The 18,421-nt window shown below is 33.5% G+C and overlaps 1 protein-coding gene across 5 annotated transcripts in view; it reads right to left on the bottom strand.

Annotated features, from left to right (window-relative positions):
- The window catches only part of LOC106871954 (protein still life, isoform SIF type 1), a 1,491,364-nt gene that overhangs the window by 81,407 nt on the left and 1,391,536 nt on the right, over positions 1–18,421 (bottom strand). For 4 of the 5 annotated variants that reach the window (XM_052966198.1, XM_052966202.1, XM_052966199.1 and 1 more), the window contains 5 exons: positions 17,538–17,681; positions 12,594–12,776; positions 9,151–9,404; positions 8,254–8,392; positions 6,127–6,195 (listed from right to left, as the gene is read on the bottom strand). In XM_052966198.1, coding sequence (XP_052822158.1) covers positions 6,127–6,195; positions 8,254–8,392; positions 9,151–9,404; positions 12,594–12,776; positions 17,538–17,681 — 789 coding nt within the window. The remainder of the gene's footprint in view (positions 1–6,126; positions 6,196–8,253; positions 8,393–9,150; positions 9,405–12,593; positions 12,777–17,537; positions 17,682–18,421) is intronic. The other variant, XM_052966200.1, reaches the window with a different exon arrangement.

Genomic DNA, 18,421 nt, shown 5'->3' with positions numbered 1-18,421 from the left:
ATATTAGTAATTTTTAATTGTTACCAAATATCTTTTCAAGTTAAAAAAAAAAAACAACCTTTTTTTTTAGAAGTCTAAATCATCAGAACACAAAACAAAATGGAACTACCACCTGTAGAAGTGAATATATGTTTAGTTGTAATTAAAAATCAAATATCTTTTAGATACTGGTTTCAAATTTTGGCACAAGACTACCAAGATTTTTGGGGAGGTAAGTTGATTACATTGACCCCAGTGTTCAACTAATACATATTTTACCAACCCTGAAAGGATGAAAAACAAAGTTAACCTTGGCAGAATTTGAACTGATAATGAAATACGGATGAAATGCTACTAATCATTTCACCCAGTGTGCTAACGATTCTACCTGCCTTCCATCTTAAATATCTCTTAGATATTGCCAACAAAAATTATTTCTTTTATGGACTTATTTAAAAGCACAATTACTATTAACTTACTGCCTTATTGGAAACTCTACTAGGCAAAAATTGTTTAGTGGGAGCCCATATTTCTCCAAGTGTACTCACAAGTTGAATTGAATTAAGAATTGCAATCAAACACTCAATTTAACTTTATGAAACTGCTAATTTCTGTCAATTATATCACTTACAGCTATGTTGGCTGGGACAGTGAGAACGAAGTGATCATTACACACACACATCACAGGGTCAGGATGTAATTTATAATAATTTTGTATGACTGTTGTTGGGAAGTAAACATTTCTACAGCCATACCTCCCTCTGTACACACACACACACACACATGTGCACATGCAATGGGCTTCTATCTAATTTCATTCACATAGTGCAACTCTGAAATTGGACTTGGAATAATGTGTTTTGAAGGAAACTTTTAAAACACCTAGTTATGTCTATATCCAGTATTTTTTGGTTAAACAAACACTTCCCCCACCTCTGCCCCCAAAGTGTTTGTATATAATGTTTTAGATGATACAGCATTTGTACTCTGGGGCCCAATACAACGTGAATTTCAATGCATATAGAGATTGTGCTGATATTTAAATATTCAGTAGTAATGCAATTAATGAAAATACAATTTTTGTTGCCATGTAATTCTTGAGAACAACATAAAATATTTGACCAAAGATGAAATGGTGTAAGGTAGTCAAATTAATTAGAAAATTTTAACATATATTATGAGAATAATTATTACAGATGGTATATATTGTGGTGAATTAAAAAACATTACATAAATATTTTTTTTACTTTTATTGTAAGCAGAATTTCAGTGAGGTAAAATACTTCATAAGATGATTTTTATTAAATTTAATTTGATCTGTTAATTTAATATTAACTGATACAGTCACAGTATTAAATAAATTTGATTAGCTAATCTAATATCTAGTGTCTGATATGATCGACAATAACATTAAAATTGTAATTAGTTTCAAGTTAGAAACTTGAAATGGTTTACAAAATAGTTGTAGTGCGCATTATCTATTACATTCTTTATTCTACTTAGTCAGAGAAACCTTATAGCAAATAGATATGGTTTGTAAACTCTATACTGGAACTTGATCTTTTGCACAGTAAGATGGACATTGATGTATTTAATATTCTTTTCTACTCTAGGCACAAGGCCTGAAATTTTGGGGAAGGGGTCAGTCGATTAGATCGACTCCAGTACACAACTGGTACTTAATTTATCAACCCTGAAAGGATGAAAGGCAAAGTTGACCTTGGTGGAATTTGAACTCAGAACATAGGATGTATTTAATATTGATATCAATACAAATTTTATAATTTTTTTGAAAAGCATATCATCGGTATTTTTCCAAATACATTTGAAGAAAACTGTTTATCATAAATAGGTTAGTAACTCTTAGGTTGAAAAAATTATTTTTGCAGTACTAAAAAAAAAAAAGTATTTTGATGTACTTTTCCAGGTTTTCTGGACATAGTATTTCATGATATTTAAGGCATTAAATGAAAATATTTAAAATCTAATTTATTTCAATGTTTTTCTTTTCAAAATTGAAACTTATATCAGGATCCTAACTTCCTTTATATTACTAGAGGAGTGGTTTGCTTTAAACCCTTAACTCCATGATGAGTTTGGCGGGATGCTATCATGACTTATGGCATGCTATCAGGGGTCATTTTAGACAGAGCCCATCTCTTTCCAGGCCTGATCATAACCAATTTCCTTCATAATGAGGGAAAGGGAGGAATCAGCTCCAATACAGGGCTGTACTTTGTTTACCACCTTTAAAACGATGAAAAGCAAAGTTTTCTCAGCAGGATTTGAACTCCTGGTGTCATTATATATTTTGAAGTGAAATAACACTGCTAATGAAAATAGTAATTAATTTAAGTAATATGCCAATAGTAATACCTAGTAGGGAACATTTGTGGAATTTATAAGACAATCATATAAATTTATATATTTGTGCATTTCTCTCTTTCTAATAAACTTTTGTGATTTCATGTTTAATTGACAGCTTCCTTTCAACAAATGGCTAGAGAATAAACCCAAAACTGCTTGATTTAATTGATTTGTAATAAATTTCTAATTAATAGCAACTTAATAGGTTGTTTCTTTTTTAAGTTACACTTGGATTATTCATTAATTCTTACTAATGCTACTACTAAATTGACAAAAATCAAGATAATAATGGTTATTTTAATATCAACTAAATGGGAAAAGTCACCATGAAATCAAACCTTTTAGAGTAGCATGCATTTTAATAGCAATATCCATAGAAATTAAACAACAAACAATAGACAAAATGAGAAATTAGTTTACTTTCATTCTTTCAAAGACATATTTCTGTGAAACTTCTTGCTACTTTTGGGGAACTTTATCAATAGAAATGCTGACTGCTTTTTAAAGAAATATCTAAACTTTAACATCTCTTAATAATTATAATTTCAGAATTATTTCGAACTTCACTTAGAGTTGACTGCTTAAAATATTTTAAGTAATCTGTAACCTTCCATCATTTCTTCAGCAACTCTATTTTATATGCTTACAAGCAGGCATAAACAAATCAGCTATTATAATATATTTATTATTATCTCTGGCGATTATGCTATGGGTACATGTCTCTGTGAAATACGCAGCTCCTTGCTCTATAATACATTAAATTGCTTTGTTAATTCAAACAAGTAATTATTTCACTTACATATTTACACTACTGGGCTTTGCTATGAAATGAGAACATTTCTTTTACCAAAATATAGTTTTGAAATATTTAACCTCAAGGAAACTCATTATGCCAATCAAAAGTAAACTGGACAAGTGACATTCATTAAGGTTTTAAAGCAATTTTAAGGAAAAATATAAGTGATTTTATAAAAATCATAAAAAAACAAGATCTTTTTATTAATTTTATTTTTTTTAAATTGTTCATTGGCAATTCTAAAGATCACATAAGACCCAATTATTTCTTGTTCCATCTGTTTTAAGGAATCGTCCTTCTTGCAGTATAACAATACACATTTTGCTAATAACAAGCCAAAAGAATATGAAACTTCACATTTTAAGTTGCTGTGGATTAAGAGTATTATTAAGTATTCATTTAAATATACATTATCAAAGTTAATGACAACAACAACAATTAAAAATCAGATGTAAAAGTATTCAATAGAATAATTTAGTAAATTTTGAAGACAGGTATGTGTGTGCGCGTGCACACACACACACACACACACACACACACACACACACACATACACACACACACAAATATGCACATCCATATATTGTATTGAAAAGCTGAATGGAATATCAAAAATAATGCTAATAAAACAGTTGGCAAGCAGAAGAAATGTTCTGTGTAAATAAAGTTAAAAAAAGGCAAAATAAATTAATCAAAATGTTTCTATATCCCTTAGTCACACCACCACCACTACCATAACCATACCACCATCACCATAACCATACCACCATCACCATCACCACTACCACTACTACAACTTAATCTCACTGACCTGATTGTCCTAAAGGCATATATAATATACACAATGTACATATTTTACTGAAGATTGGGATTGCCCTTAGAGAAAGTGAGATCATTGTTGGGTTACCAATTAGTTTATGTAAATATGTTATCCAAATGTAGAAGTTTACCAAGACAGAACCAATAACATAATGTTTAAAGAAGTAGGTTAAAAAAAGTCACTATCCATGATCATGCAAAAATATCCAAATTTAGTTATTTGAAACTATTTGCCATCTAGTGCAGTATTTAGCCATTGTTCATTGATATTTAAATGTAATATGGTGCAGGATTTAGCTTCTTTGAATTTCTTTTCACTGAATTATATTGTTTACATAATAATTCAATGGGATCCACAAATGGAGTAAATTGCTAGTAAAAACGCTTATTAATGCTATGATGAATTTTAGTGTCATAACTGTCAGATATCATTGTATCACTGGAATTAGAGAAATGTAAACGCTTAATTTACATATTCATAAAACTATTCTTTAAAGGAAATCTTATTTGAATGATGTCAAGTATACTGAGAATATAAGTTTACATTTAAATAAATCTTTAGTGCAAACATAAAGAGAATATAAAAGGAGATAAAACTGTAAGAATTCAGAATGATATGAACCTGTTTCTCTATTAAAACATGTAATTAACACCCAGTGTTCCAAGAAAATCCACCGCTCAAAAGAAGACATGAATTTGAGCCCTACTAGCTTTCACATTTATATTTCCTATTGTGTTGTCACTCTTGTTTAGCTCTGAGATTGGTCAAAAGCATTCCAGTCATAACTATCACTATTTTTTTTTTGGTGAGAATGTTGGTTGAAGTAATGGTGCAGCTATTCTTTTATTCTTTTATTTGTTCCAGTTATTTGACTGTGGCCATGCTGGAGCACCACCTTTAGTTGAAGAAATCGACCCCAGGACTCATTCTTTCTAAGCCTCGTACTTATTCTATTGATCTCTTTTGCTGAACTGCTAAGTTACGGGGACATACACACACTAACATCGATTGTCAAGTGAAGGTTGGGGGACAAACACAGACACACAAACATATGCATATACACATACATATAATACAACGGGCTTCTTTCAGTCTGTCTACCAAATCTACTCACAAGGCTTTGGTCAGCCTGAGGCTATAGTAGAAGACACTTGCCCAAGGTGCCAAGCAGTGGGACTGAACCTGGGACCATGTGGTTGGGAAGCAAGCTTATTATCACACAGCCACACTTCATCATCGTTTAACGTCCGCTTTCCATGCTAGCATGGGTTGGACGATTTGACTGAAGACTGGTGAACCAGATGGCTACAGCAGGCTCCAATCTGATTTGGCAGAGTTTCTACAGCTGGATGTCCTGCCTAACGCCAACCACTCCAAGAGTGTAGTGGGTGCTTTTATGTGCAACCGGCACAAAGGCCAGTCAGGAAGTGCTGTGCCTATATATGTGGAATGATGGGAAAATATGACAGTGATGTTATCTGAATATTAAGATGCCAGTATGCTTTACAGGCATATGAGAATTTGGAATTGATATAGTAGCGTTGATTATAGTTGTTGATTATTCCCAAATTAACCTTTATCAAACGAAATTATAATCAAAGGCACTCCAGCCATGTCAATTCTGTTTTTTTTTTTTATCATAAGCAGAAAATTTATCTAAAATTTTCATTGCTTCTTTTAGATGGCAAAGTGTGGCTTGAGGGAGATTTGATCACTATTTCTAATTGGTAGAGTCATGTAGAGAGGTTCATTTGTCAGCTGGTATCCCCTTTTATATTCTTTTTATGTATGCAATAGTGCTTCAGATGTGATCATGTATTTTTAGTTCAATTTTAGAATAGCCATCGTTAAACTGAATATCTTGAGAAAATCTTTTTGGAGATTTAGAACATTAAAAAGTATTTTTATCTAATGTTTGTGCAAATAACAGGATAAAAATATTAGTGCTAATGATGTTTAAATTTATCGTTATTCAACAATTGACAGGTTTCTTTCTGTTCAAATCTAAATATTAATAGAGAGACACATGCATATATATGCATGTATTTTGATGAAATGTTTATATCTTACATACTAATATTATAAAATATATCTAAAGAAATATTGTTAGTAAAAGCAATATTTGGCCTGATAATAAGTCTAAAATATTGGAATAGTTACTGACACTGTGTGACATCAGCCTTTTGGGATGGAAGCTGTACCATTTTTTCTTCCAGTTTGCTCTATCTGTCACCTGTAAAGGAAATTTTAGAAGGAACTGTTTAAGGACTGAAGTGAATTTTTTCCTAAATTTACTGGGAGAGTTTTGATTGCTGGCTTTGAAGATGAATGAAAAGTAGGAAAATCACTTTGAGAATTGTTAGCTTAACAAGTGAAATCCTTTATGGGAGTAATTATAGAACTATTTTCTTGTTCTGTATTTTTAGATGGCCATTACACTGACTGTTTAAGGTCATGTACAGGCTACACAAATAAATTTGATGCACTTAATACATAGTTTGATGTCTGTAGGAAATGATGAGTAAGGATAAAATTCCAAAGGGATCCGTTCTAAGGAGGAAACTTTGAAAGGGTGTTTAGTACAGAGTTCCTAAGATGAGATTGGGGACTGTAAGAAAAGGTGTGGCAAGCATTTTGAGAGAGCTCAGCAGAGGTGACATATTGCTTGCCTGGAGAAGCAGATGTATAGTTAACAGAATCAAAGAAAAGAAACGATAGTCATAACATATTGAAATTTTGCCATCCAATTGAGTGACCATTCTGAAAGCAGTCTGTGATACTTGAATGTGTAGCAGCAGGACTAGCCTAAATATGTAAGAAGTATTCAAATATAAATAATGGGGATATTTTTCCATGTCTTTGTTCATGAAAGCAATGCAAATCTGGTATGGTTCCTGGGTTGTGTATAGGTGGTTCCTTGTGTGCAGAGTTGAAGAGAATTAAAGAATAGTAAATGTGTATAAAACTATGCCTAGTTAGATGTAACAGTTAATAGGTTATTAATGTATAATAAAGCAAACTGACAGAGAGTAGGAAAGAAGAGCACCCTGTCTGCACATAATGCATTAGTGATCTGAAAAGAAGGACCTAAATCTATAAGATATGTGATGAATGGAACCCCATGACGGACAAATTTACAAGGACATTTTTATTACAGGTCACTTTGAAAACTTCACTGACACCAAGGATAATAACACTGATTCTGCCAAAGTTCTCAAGGGAAAGATACCACTAATAAATATAAGATATAGAGGAGCAAGTTTCAAGGAGATCTGATGAACTATAATTTATTGACGGTCACTCAAAAAGGAAATAAAGTCAAGAAAATGTTGATGGTGTAAGTGAGAGGATGGTAACTGCTTGGATAAGAAGGGAATTAGATATATTATCACATGTTTCAATGGGCTGAGATAGAGATAGAAAGATTTAAGACTTTCATGTGAAGATAGATGCTAACTCTTGAGGCAGAACTGGTTACTTTGCTGGATGATACTTAACAAATGTATGTGAATGTGAGACAGGTGCAATGAAGAAAGAAAATTCTAGAGAGATTTTGCCTGAATCTAGAACATGGAAATAAAATTGGAAGGTTTTATCTGCATAAGTGCTATTTAAAGAGTCATCTTGGTCAAGGAGTAGTAAGTAGGAGGACTTTTAAAAATTATTAGAGACTCTAATGGGGGACTAACAGGTTCAGAATGGTTTTTAAGATAAGTGAATTTCTATACCATGCAATGAGTGAGGCAATTTCTGTGATGATTGTTTTGTCAACATTTATTTGACTGGTGACAGGGAGTTATGTCCTCAGCATGTTGTGTATAATATTCTTTGCATAATGTAACACAGCTGTGAGTTAACTACTTGGAGCAATTGACATTGAATGCTTTCATTGTATGAGTGACAAGGAGTAATCAATCTCCAACCAGTTAAGTGACATAAAATACTTGAGGATTTTGAGGAGGTAGCTGTGATTATTTAAATCTATAACTATGCTACTATATCCTAGATTCCACCCAACCAATCTTCACATAATATTAGTTCACAATCCATTCAAATTCACTCCATCTTCAGGACAAAGTAATTTAATGAGTAAAATCCAGTTTTCCCTAAAGTAAAAGAAAAAACAACAAACAAAATAAAACAAAACTTATATGCAAAGGAAATAAAACTTTCAAAAGAATAAATATTTTACAACATGCAAAAGAGTTAATTAGAGATAAAAATAAAGGGAAAAATGTTGAAAGCACAATATCCACTATTCCCTTTGTAACTAACATTAAGTTTTCTTTACCTGGTTGTGTGGTAAGGAGATTTTTGACAGTCCTTCTTTAGCGCTACTGTCTGGGGTATCAGAACGATGACTCGGAAGTTGATCAGGAGTTTGTCTACCTTCTCGTTGCTCTTTTTCAAAATCTTTGTGTAAATGTTTTCTAGTATAATGCAAAGACATAAATATAATTTAGGAATGTTTTAAAATATAGTGCACTAATTTATGTGAGACATAATTATGGTCAGCATTCCAAAACATAATTTATTATACAACTACTACTTAAGTAAGGTTACAATTAGGGATTAATTTTAATTCATGATATCAATAAAAATGTATTGCAGGCAAAAAAGAATAAAATAAAAGTAAAAAAACAATTTAAAAAATTTACATTCAAAATTTGATTGAAATCATTTTATAAAATTAAGTCATTATTTATTAAGATGCAGCATGGTTTTGGTTTACAGAAGAATTATATAAGGTAATGACAATTTAGTCAAAATAAAGATAAGATATCTGTTATTATAAATATTTTGATACACTGATCTTTGAAAGATTAGTGCACAAACAAGTGACTGACAAATATTGCTATATCTGTATGCATCAGTCATAAAAAAGTAATTTGATGTGTCAATGCAATATTATTCCAATGATCAGGGTATCAAAATATTTGTTTCAGTTTATCTGATTAAACAAAAACTTGTATCACTCTTACTTTATGGGCACTATTTTGCTAATACAGGCACCAAAAAATTTATTTAAAAACTGTAAAAGAAAAAAATCTGACAATATTGAAATCATGTCAGAAGATCAATGACTTATTATTTTCCCCTCAAGAGAAATCTTAAGGTTTTGGCTAGATGCTGACAAAAGGTAAGTTATTATGCATACATTTGAAGAAGTTAAAATGATTTTACTAACTCAACATGGCTAGGTGGGGCAAGTGGCATTTGATTGGCCATTTGATGTGGATGTCGTCCCAATGTTCCTCCTTGTGGTTCGTTGCTCTTAGGAACATAAGGAGTTGATTTTTTCGCAGGCAGAGTCTTCCCTTGCATGGCAGTCATGGTTGGTGGAGAACGAGCACAGACCAGAGCGTGGAATGATGTCACGGTGAAGATGCCAAGTCGGCCCAGTATTCCCTTTGTTGATTTGGACACATTTGCTAGCAGACTCTATCAGAACAAATAATAAAAGAAAAATAAACATTATATAATAATTTTCACTTTTTCAATGGTTTACAAGAAATTATGAAGGCAAATTGCAGTAAATAAGTGGCTTTGATATTTTTATGTTTCATAAATTTTTGATTCATTCAATTATATATTGCACATCTTTCATTCCTCCTCCTGTATTTGTATAACTTTTCAGTGACATCCCACACACACCTTTGTAATCCCCCTATTTGACATTTCTTTGAATTTTTCTGTCTCCCTTTGAACCCTTGTGGTTTTACAGGCATAGAAGTGCCTTCAGACAGGACTGCCTAGACTAGGCATAAAACACTAAAACCATTTAGTGTACACATGTGTGGTGTCCAAGCATTGCTGACTTGTGGAGTTATGTCAAAAAACTGCTGCCACAGGTAGAATGAAATTGGTTTTCAACCAAATCCATCATGAGGATGGACCAATCTTTAACATGGCAGAGTAGGTGGTGTTCCGCTGTCTAGTAGCTATACTGAAAAAAGTTGAGTGGTGGACAAGGCTGAAAGGACTGAGCACAGACACTTTCCTTGATTTTTTTCAAGTTCTATTTGGAAAAGAAAGTGATGATTGAGAGGTAAGTGCTCTCCTCCAGTGAATTTGTCAAAAGGCAGGGGAATGTGGAAAAAATGGTGAGGGTAAATGGACCTACTTGAAGCATATGGCTGTAGATTGGAGAACAACACTTAGGTGAAAGCTTGTGGTCAGAGTAATCCTGGATCTGTGGGGTCCTTTGATTGGCCCTAGAAGGTTCTCTTGTATCAGAAGGACTGCATCATCCACGTGTTCTCATATTGCATACCATGTAAACTTTTTACCTTAGATCCCTTTCTTCTCCCTTATTCTTTTTATGTAATCCCTGTCCCACACTAACCGTACACTGTCTTTATACTGTCCCCTGCATTTGATGTCCCTGAGTCAAATAAAGAAATCATTATCATTGTAATAATTATTATTATTGACTCTTGCAATGCAAAATTGTTTTTTTGATTCACTCTTCAAGACACGGTCATTTCAAATATTACTAAATGAAATTTTTCAGTGTATTTATGAAAAAAATTGTAATTGCCTAAGGAAGGGCTGCCCTTAATACTCTCAAGTAGGCAAAAGAAAAATGGTTTGCTTTACAAACTTTTGAGATTTTATTTACACACATTACATTTTCATATAATTAAGCCACATGACAAAGAACCACTATGAACAAAAGAAACAACACAAAATCAAAAGACACAACTAAATGTAGAAGAGAAGAAAGAAATGATCACATTAATGAACATTTAATAGAAGACAATGTTCTAAATTCTTTATAATATAAAAGACAGTGGCAGTAACAACAACAACAATAGCAACTCTTACACAATTCCAAACACTACAAGTTCATTCATATAGCAGGAATATGAAGGCAAAACTTTTCCTCAAAGCTAAATGAACAAAATTTTTGGACATATCACAGTTATAAGAAAAGAAATATAGATAATAGAATTTTTTAAACCATAACTTTGCTTCAAGAAATAATCTTGGAAAAGGCAAATATGATAATAATCTAAATTTCCTCTTACATTAGGTAATATGAGCTCTCCAAGAGCTCTGGGGGAAGTTATCTCAATGGAAAAGGCAAAAAATATGGCAGTATTTAAATTGAAACTTTAAATTTTAAATTGAAAATTCAGACAAAAAGAAAGGCTGAAATTGTCAGATATATTGCTGGCTATACATTTGTATCTCAGTACTTGGGCCAAAGAAACACTGTGTACAGTGGGCATAATATAGACCCATGGCCAATAGAAACCTTTGTACCACAGTGTGGTAAAGTAGTCAATGCAGGCTTAAGGAATGGTAATCTGCGGATATCAAAATGGACGTCTTAATGAAGACCATAGGGCAATACTAGTACTGTGCCAAGTAAAAGGTACTGAAAAAATAGGGCATGCATTCAATGGTACAGAGTAGAACGCCTAATTGTTATATTTGTCAGAGCAAAACATGTATTAGATGTAAATGCCCCAAAGAACTAGGAAGAATAATTGATAATACAGTAAACAAAAACAATGAAGAGCAACAAAAAGAACAAACAGTTTTTCTAGAGCAAACTCCAAGAAAAGTAAAAAAAAAGAAGAAAAACTTTTAGGCCCAGTATCACAAATAGATAAACAGGCACCGTATCTCCTAAAAGTACCAGCCTGTAGTACCCCACTTTCACTGTGCAATGAAGAAATAATTTGAGCAGTCAATGCAGAAACTAGGGATAGACGAGTTGTTGTGGAAGCTGTACAAGTCAGGGATGCAGTCAATAAGGTGAGGGTTGACAACAAGTATAGCAATGAATTCAGGGTACAAGGTGGGGTTTACCAAGGATCAGTCTTCAGCCCCTTCTGTTCAACACAGTCCTCTAGGCAATAACAGAGAAATTTAAGATGGGCGGCCCCTGGGAGCTCCTCTATGCTAATAATGCAGGAAGGGTTTGAAAACTCTAAACTTATAATATTCTAGTACATATATATGTACATAATGAAAAAGAATTAACAATAAGCCAGCTTGATCGTATGTTCAAACACAATAAATAAGATCACATGCTTAGAGGTGTTTTGATGCCTAATGATTAAAATATCAGAGACAAATTAAATGGTTAGGTGTCAAGAAGGGTATCAACCAATAAAACACTATTTCAAAAAGTACTATCCAATCCATACCGGCATGAAAAAAAACCCATGTAAAATGATGATGATGAGAGAGGAAAACTATCTTAGTGAAAACAATTAGAAATAAGTAGCATGTGAAATCTTAAAAACACTTGGTGTAAAGTTGCACTCAATGAACAGACAAGCTGAGAGGATACCAACCACAGACAAAGCATAACATAAAAGTTGAGATGGCTACAACTGGAATGTATTTCATCACAGATCTGTCCAAACTTGGCTGACCTACTACTTAGCACTCTTAGTCAGGGTACATACATGCAAACATTAGCAGTACATTAAAATCATATATCAACATCATCGTCACTAAACACGAGAGAGAAATACATAAACAAAATCTGTACATGTTAAAAGTAAAGTATGAGTGGTTTTGCATACAATTCAAAAGCTGAGTAGTATTTTAAAAATAATGCAATTTGTACAGACTTAAATTATCAAGAAATAATTTCCATCAAAAACTGACCTTTGGGTTGGGAAGTTCCGATCCTTGAAGTGAAGCCATATAACAACGTAACCGATACTGCTCTATAAACAACTTTTCTAGATTCTCTTCCCATTGGTTAATCTGCTTCACTATTGCTGTTCGGCTCTTGGGGTCAGTCACTACTGTCAGTTGAAGTTCAGCCATTTTTTTCATTTTTACATCCTACAAATAATAGTATTGGTGTTAACGGTTTATTTTGCTAAAAGTATTTCAATAAAATATTTGCAAAATAAATTATATTATTTGCTAAGTAAGCTATTGTAATTAGAATGTAGCAGAGAGTACAAATATCCTGATTAATAGAGCATTAAGAGATTTGGTTAGAAGATATATATATATATATTTTTATATCTTAAAATAAGAAAATATCATGAATAATTATATACATATAAAGTTTCATCAAAGAATAAAAAATGTTACCAAAGTAGAATGAAAATTTTTTCTTAATATGCTTACACAATTACACACAAACTTATTCACATGCAAATGATGAAAAATAGAAAAAAAATTACAAGATTGTAATTGAACATGCCTTTTATCCTTTTGGGGTCAATGAAATAAGTACCATTTGAGTACTGGGGTAAATGTAATCAACTATCTCTCTCCCACAAATTTCAGGCCTATGCCTGAAATAATGATTACTATTATTTCATTTTATCTCAGGTTTTGTTGGAATTCCTGGAGTCTTGCATATATAGTGGGCTTGCTACCTGCAGCCTATGGTACTATGCTATCTGCTCTTTTCAGCATTCTAATACTTTCCTGATTATTCTGGCCATGCCAAAGAGGCAACCCTTTTGTAGCAGTTCTACTGGGCACTCTATTCCAATTTCCTTTATATTCCTTTTGATGCCTTCTGATACTGTTTTTAAGGACCCAAAAATAGTTGACACTATCTTCACCTTTTTCATTTTCTATAACCAGCTTATTTTGTACTTAAGAGGGTTGTATCTATCTATTTTTTTGCCTTCCTTCTTGACTATTTGTAGGTCAAAGGGGCATGCAACATCAACTATTCAGCACATGTGGTGCATCTTGTCAACTACCGCGCGGTCCATCTGATCTGTTTGGACTGGGAAATCCCAGAGGATTTTGCAAGTCTCCAACTCTGCCACTCCCTTTGTCTTGTGCTAATATCACATCTTGCAACATGGTGATCTCATATCAAAAAGCATTATGTTTGACAAAGTAATCTGAATGTTAAAAGGTTAAGTCATAGTAGCCTGATGAAGTGCCCCTTCAGAATACTCAACTATGGATATAATGTAACAGACTAGCAGAGATACCCGGCGTTGCTTGGCATTAAAATGGCATAGTTTGTATATAATATATTACAGTTATGTTGAAACAGGTGATATGGGAAAGTGCATTATTGACAACAAAACATTTGTGGAGTAAATGATGAGCTAATTCGACTAAACAACATGCATAGTGACAGTTTTGGCTGACTGTCATCCTGCACTCCCCTTGTTGCTAGTGAAATGGTATGTACCGGCTGTCTGAACAAACATGTCGCTTTCAATGGCAGAACAAACAGGACAAAAAGATTACAAAGATAGCGATTCTCACTTTGAAACTCACAATTTTGAAAATCTTTTTAGATTACAGAATGCCCTGCTCTATCATGTATCCATGTTTAAAATTTCAGTGCAATCGGATGAACAATACTCAAGTTATAAGCACACAAACAGACAGACAAACAGAAAGGATTTTATATATCAAATTATACAGAATTACATGCAATGTAGTTAGAAACAAAGTGATACAGGAACAATTGTAATGAATGTTAAATTGAGCTAAATTCACATTTTGTTTTCTTCCTTATAAACTCATGCATTCAGGTGTAAACACATAAAAAAGACTTGAGATTGTGCATGTACCTACCCTACATTACACATGTATCAAGTAAAAATTGGTTTTAGGTCATAAGTATAACCAAGCCTGAATCAATGAGTAGTATTTAAGTAAAGACAAACAAGTTTAATCTGTAGTAATAATTACACTAATCGAAATATATGTAAGTTTAATTGGATTAAATATATATTATTATATTATTCTGTTTGTAATGCAAATAGTACAGACTATTTGCATTAAAATTAAATGAATATGAATTCTTTTTAGATGCAGATATATGAGATTTTAATCAAGTAAAGTGAAAGCAAATCTTGTCTTCAAAATTACTATTGCTGGTACAATAATTGATCTAGTAATAACAGTTGTACTAGGAGTGTCTCTCTTAATTACACTTCAAAACGATGAAAATATCTTAACATTTCAACTAGTTTGTCTTCTCACTTAAATCACAGTTACCACTTCAATAATTGCAAAATCTGACATCAGACAAAATAAGTTACTTCTTTGATGAGTTTGAATTAACTCTAAATAGAATGCTGATTCCAAACTCAGATTCAGGGACCCGCATTTCAATCTATTTTACTTAACTTATGATGAATCTCATTACCTAACCAAGCAAACAGACTTTATTAAAAGAGGTAATTTTTTTCATCTGCAATGCCCCTGTCCATAGTATATCCAGGTTATCAGTATGTAATAACATGTTTCATTAACAGGGCATACCTCTGTTGAAAACAAATAAGATTGGTCAGTTTTCCTATTGATGGATACTGTGGGTTGGTGCAGAGCCACCTCAGCAGCATTGTGGGCCCTTAGGCAAATCAATGCAATGGGCCCTATTGTATTTATTGACAGCAAACCACAACATACATAAGTCAGAATTGGGTTCCTAGACCCATGGGGCCCCTGAATAACTGCTCAGTGTACCTATGCCTAAGACAACCTTAGGTTGGTGGCATATATTCAGAGTATTAGAGGCGGTTTTGGAAATTACAGGTTCTAGGTGAGTAAGCAGGGGTTGTATCAAAGATGTTCTATATGATGTTGTGAAAATCATCTCTATCACCCTGGAATCTCCAGGACAAGGAATGGGAGGTGGAGTTTTCCTTGTCCCTATATCTGAAGGACTACATGAAATGCATGTAACTTCCCTTTAAGTCATTGACTGTCATGTTCATTTAGTGTCACATAGTATTGCTGGATGGTGTGGGACAGGTTCCATAGACTACAAGCTTTTGAGAGTCAAGATCTTTTCAATAGGCAGCTAGTAGGAGTTTGGAAGTTACAGGAGTGTTGGGTGAAGACTCTTTGTTTGTGTGTGTGTGTGTGTGTGTGTGTGTGTGTGTGTGTGTGTGTGTGTGTGTGTGTTGTAGTGTGCAATGTTTGAAGTAATATTATCTAAGAAAGAGTAGCTAAACTTGGCATCATGGGAATGATGTCTATATTAGTGGAGGGATATAAAATGAATGGTGGACAGAACTAAATTACCATTTTGTTATTAACTCTCTTAAGATGTGAGGTCAGGAGAGTCAACATATACAGTATAGCCACTCATCACTAGTGCTTCATTATAGTAGGGTGTACTCCTGTTGAAAATATTTCAGTTAGCCTGTAGAAAGGCGATCATTACTAGATTTCTAATTACAGATGGGGAGTGGTTGATGGTCAATGAATATAAAGAGTTACACCATTGGGCTTTCTGTAAGGAGTGTACTTGCCTGTTTTGAGGTCTAGGGTTATATCCAGGAAGTCAACCTCTGTAAGTTGGTTGTAACAGTTACAGTGAGGCTGAATTATTGGAAAATATTTATATGAATCTCCCAGAACTTATTGATGGTGTGGCTGTTCATATGATTTGAGATTGTCAGACCATTGTTCCTGCAGGGGCTGAACTTTAGAGAAGTGTGTGCATTATCTGCATGGTTTTCAGCTTGTAAATTCTACTTCTAGAGTGTAAGTCAATTTGGGGGTCTAACAGGCGTCAACTTCTAAGGTACTATTCTGTGATATCAGACTTAGAATTACATGGTGAGAGGCAATCAACTACAACGACAAGCCAACACGCACACAGAGAGAGAGAGAGAGAGAGAGAGAGAGAGAGAGAGATTGTCTGAAATAAATGGAATATTGAAAACACATTATGAGGGGGTACGCAAAAGTAACCAGAAATGTTATCTGTGGGACAAGCCCATTGTAGTTCAAGCTTCTGCTGCAAGAAGCCACTTGATGCAACTCTCAGGCATCAATCTGCCCACAAGCATTGTGCACTGAGGTCATACTGCCATGTAGTGCTTCTTTGTTTTGCATTGCTTCTCCCTTGTTTGTCAATTTTTGTTATGGCTGAAACGAAGGAACAGTGTGCTTCTGTGAAATTCTGTTTTTTGCTGGGGAAAACGGTAGCTGAAACAGTTGTCATGCTTCAAACAGCTTACAAGACTACTACCATGAGCAAAAGACAAGTTTGTGACTAGTTTTCATGATCTAGGAACGGTAACTTGAAGACAAACCTTGTTCAGGGCAAACACTGACCTCCTGAATGAATGAAAACATCATGAAAATTCATGAACTGATCTTGGAGGAATGTTACCAAACAGTTGATGAACCTGTTGATAAGAGTGGTGTGTCCTGAAGTGAGGAATTGTGAATGAAAAGAATTGCAGCAAAATTTGTGCCTTGCTTGCTCAAAGAATATCAAAAGCAGTTATGATTGAATGCAAGTTGTGAACTGAAAGAACAAGTGGAAGTTGATCTGGACCTTTTTTTGAAGGCCATCACTGATGACTAAAGCTGGTGCTACAGAATTACAGAATCAGCAGAGGTGGAAGAGCTGAAGAAAAAATGACAGAGGTATTAAAAGGCGTCAGTTTGCAAGAGTTCTAGCACTGCTTCGAACAGTAGATAACGTATCTGGACCAATGCATTGCTTCAAATGGAGAATACTTTGAAGGCGATAAAAGTATAAACATGTAAAACTAAGTGAATAAAATAATATTGCAAAATTCCAGTTTCTTTTGGGTACCCCCTCGTATTTCAAGTGAAGGATTTATCCAAATATATAAGGGAAATCACCATATCTATGTTGGTTTCCAATCTCTGAATTTCACTTTTAAGCAACTTCAGGGTGTTATCTTTCCCATGCTGCCTTGCAAACAGCGATGCACACGCTGAATGAATGGCACGGATCCAGTTCTCCAGTTCTATCTGTGATGGTGCCTGTCAAGGAAAAGGATACACTTTGTTTAACCACTTTTTAATATATGCAAAAGTAATTGACCAGATTTAAAAACAAAAATTAAAGAGGAAAATATAAAATAAATGGTTAAATATATAATTAGTTTTTTGTTTTACAGTTTTCTATTTGAAAAATGTAAATATATACAAGCTTATACAACAACCGAATATATATGCTTAATTCTCCAAATATAATTTCTATAAAATTAGGTTAAGAAAGTTTGGAAGAGAGCGAGAGTATTCTTATTAAAAAAGGAATGAAATACTACAAATAACAAAAAGAAAATTACTAAGAGTAAATATTTTAAGAGAAAATTATGATGTTATGGCCAAATCAAAACATACAAAGCTGAAGATTAGATATCTACATTTCCAATCACATAATCTATTTTCCAATGTTAAAAGCCATTAATGAGGCCTTCAAGTTAAGGTAGTTAATGCTTCTTAAAAGAAGTTGCTCCTCTATGAAATCAAGAAGCTTTGTAACTTGTGTGTGTTTGTGCATATATATATATATATATATCATGGCACTCCATCGGTTATGATGACAAGGGTTCCAGTTGATCCGATCAACGGAACAACTTGCTCGTGAAATTACTGTGCAAGTGGCTGAGCCAGACACATGTACCCTTAACATAGTTCTCAGGGAGATTCATCATGAAACAGAGTGTGCAAAGGTTGGCCCTTTAAAATACAGGTACAACAGAAACAGGAATGTATGT

This window comes from Octopus bimaculoides, chromosome 3 (genome assembly GCF_001194135.2).
Source record: "Octopus bimaculoides isolate UCB-OBI-ISO-001 chromosome 3, ASM119413v2, whole genome shotgun sequence".
NCBI classification, from domain to species: Eukaryota; Metazoa; Mollusca; class Cephalopoda; order Octopoda; family Octopodidae; genus Octopus; species Octopus bimaculoides.
This window is presented reverse-complemented; position numbering and strand designations above follow the sequence as displayed.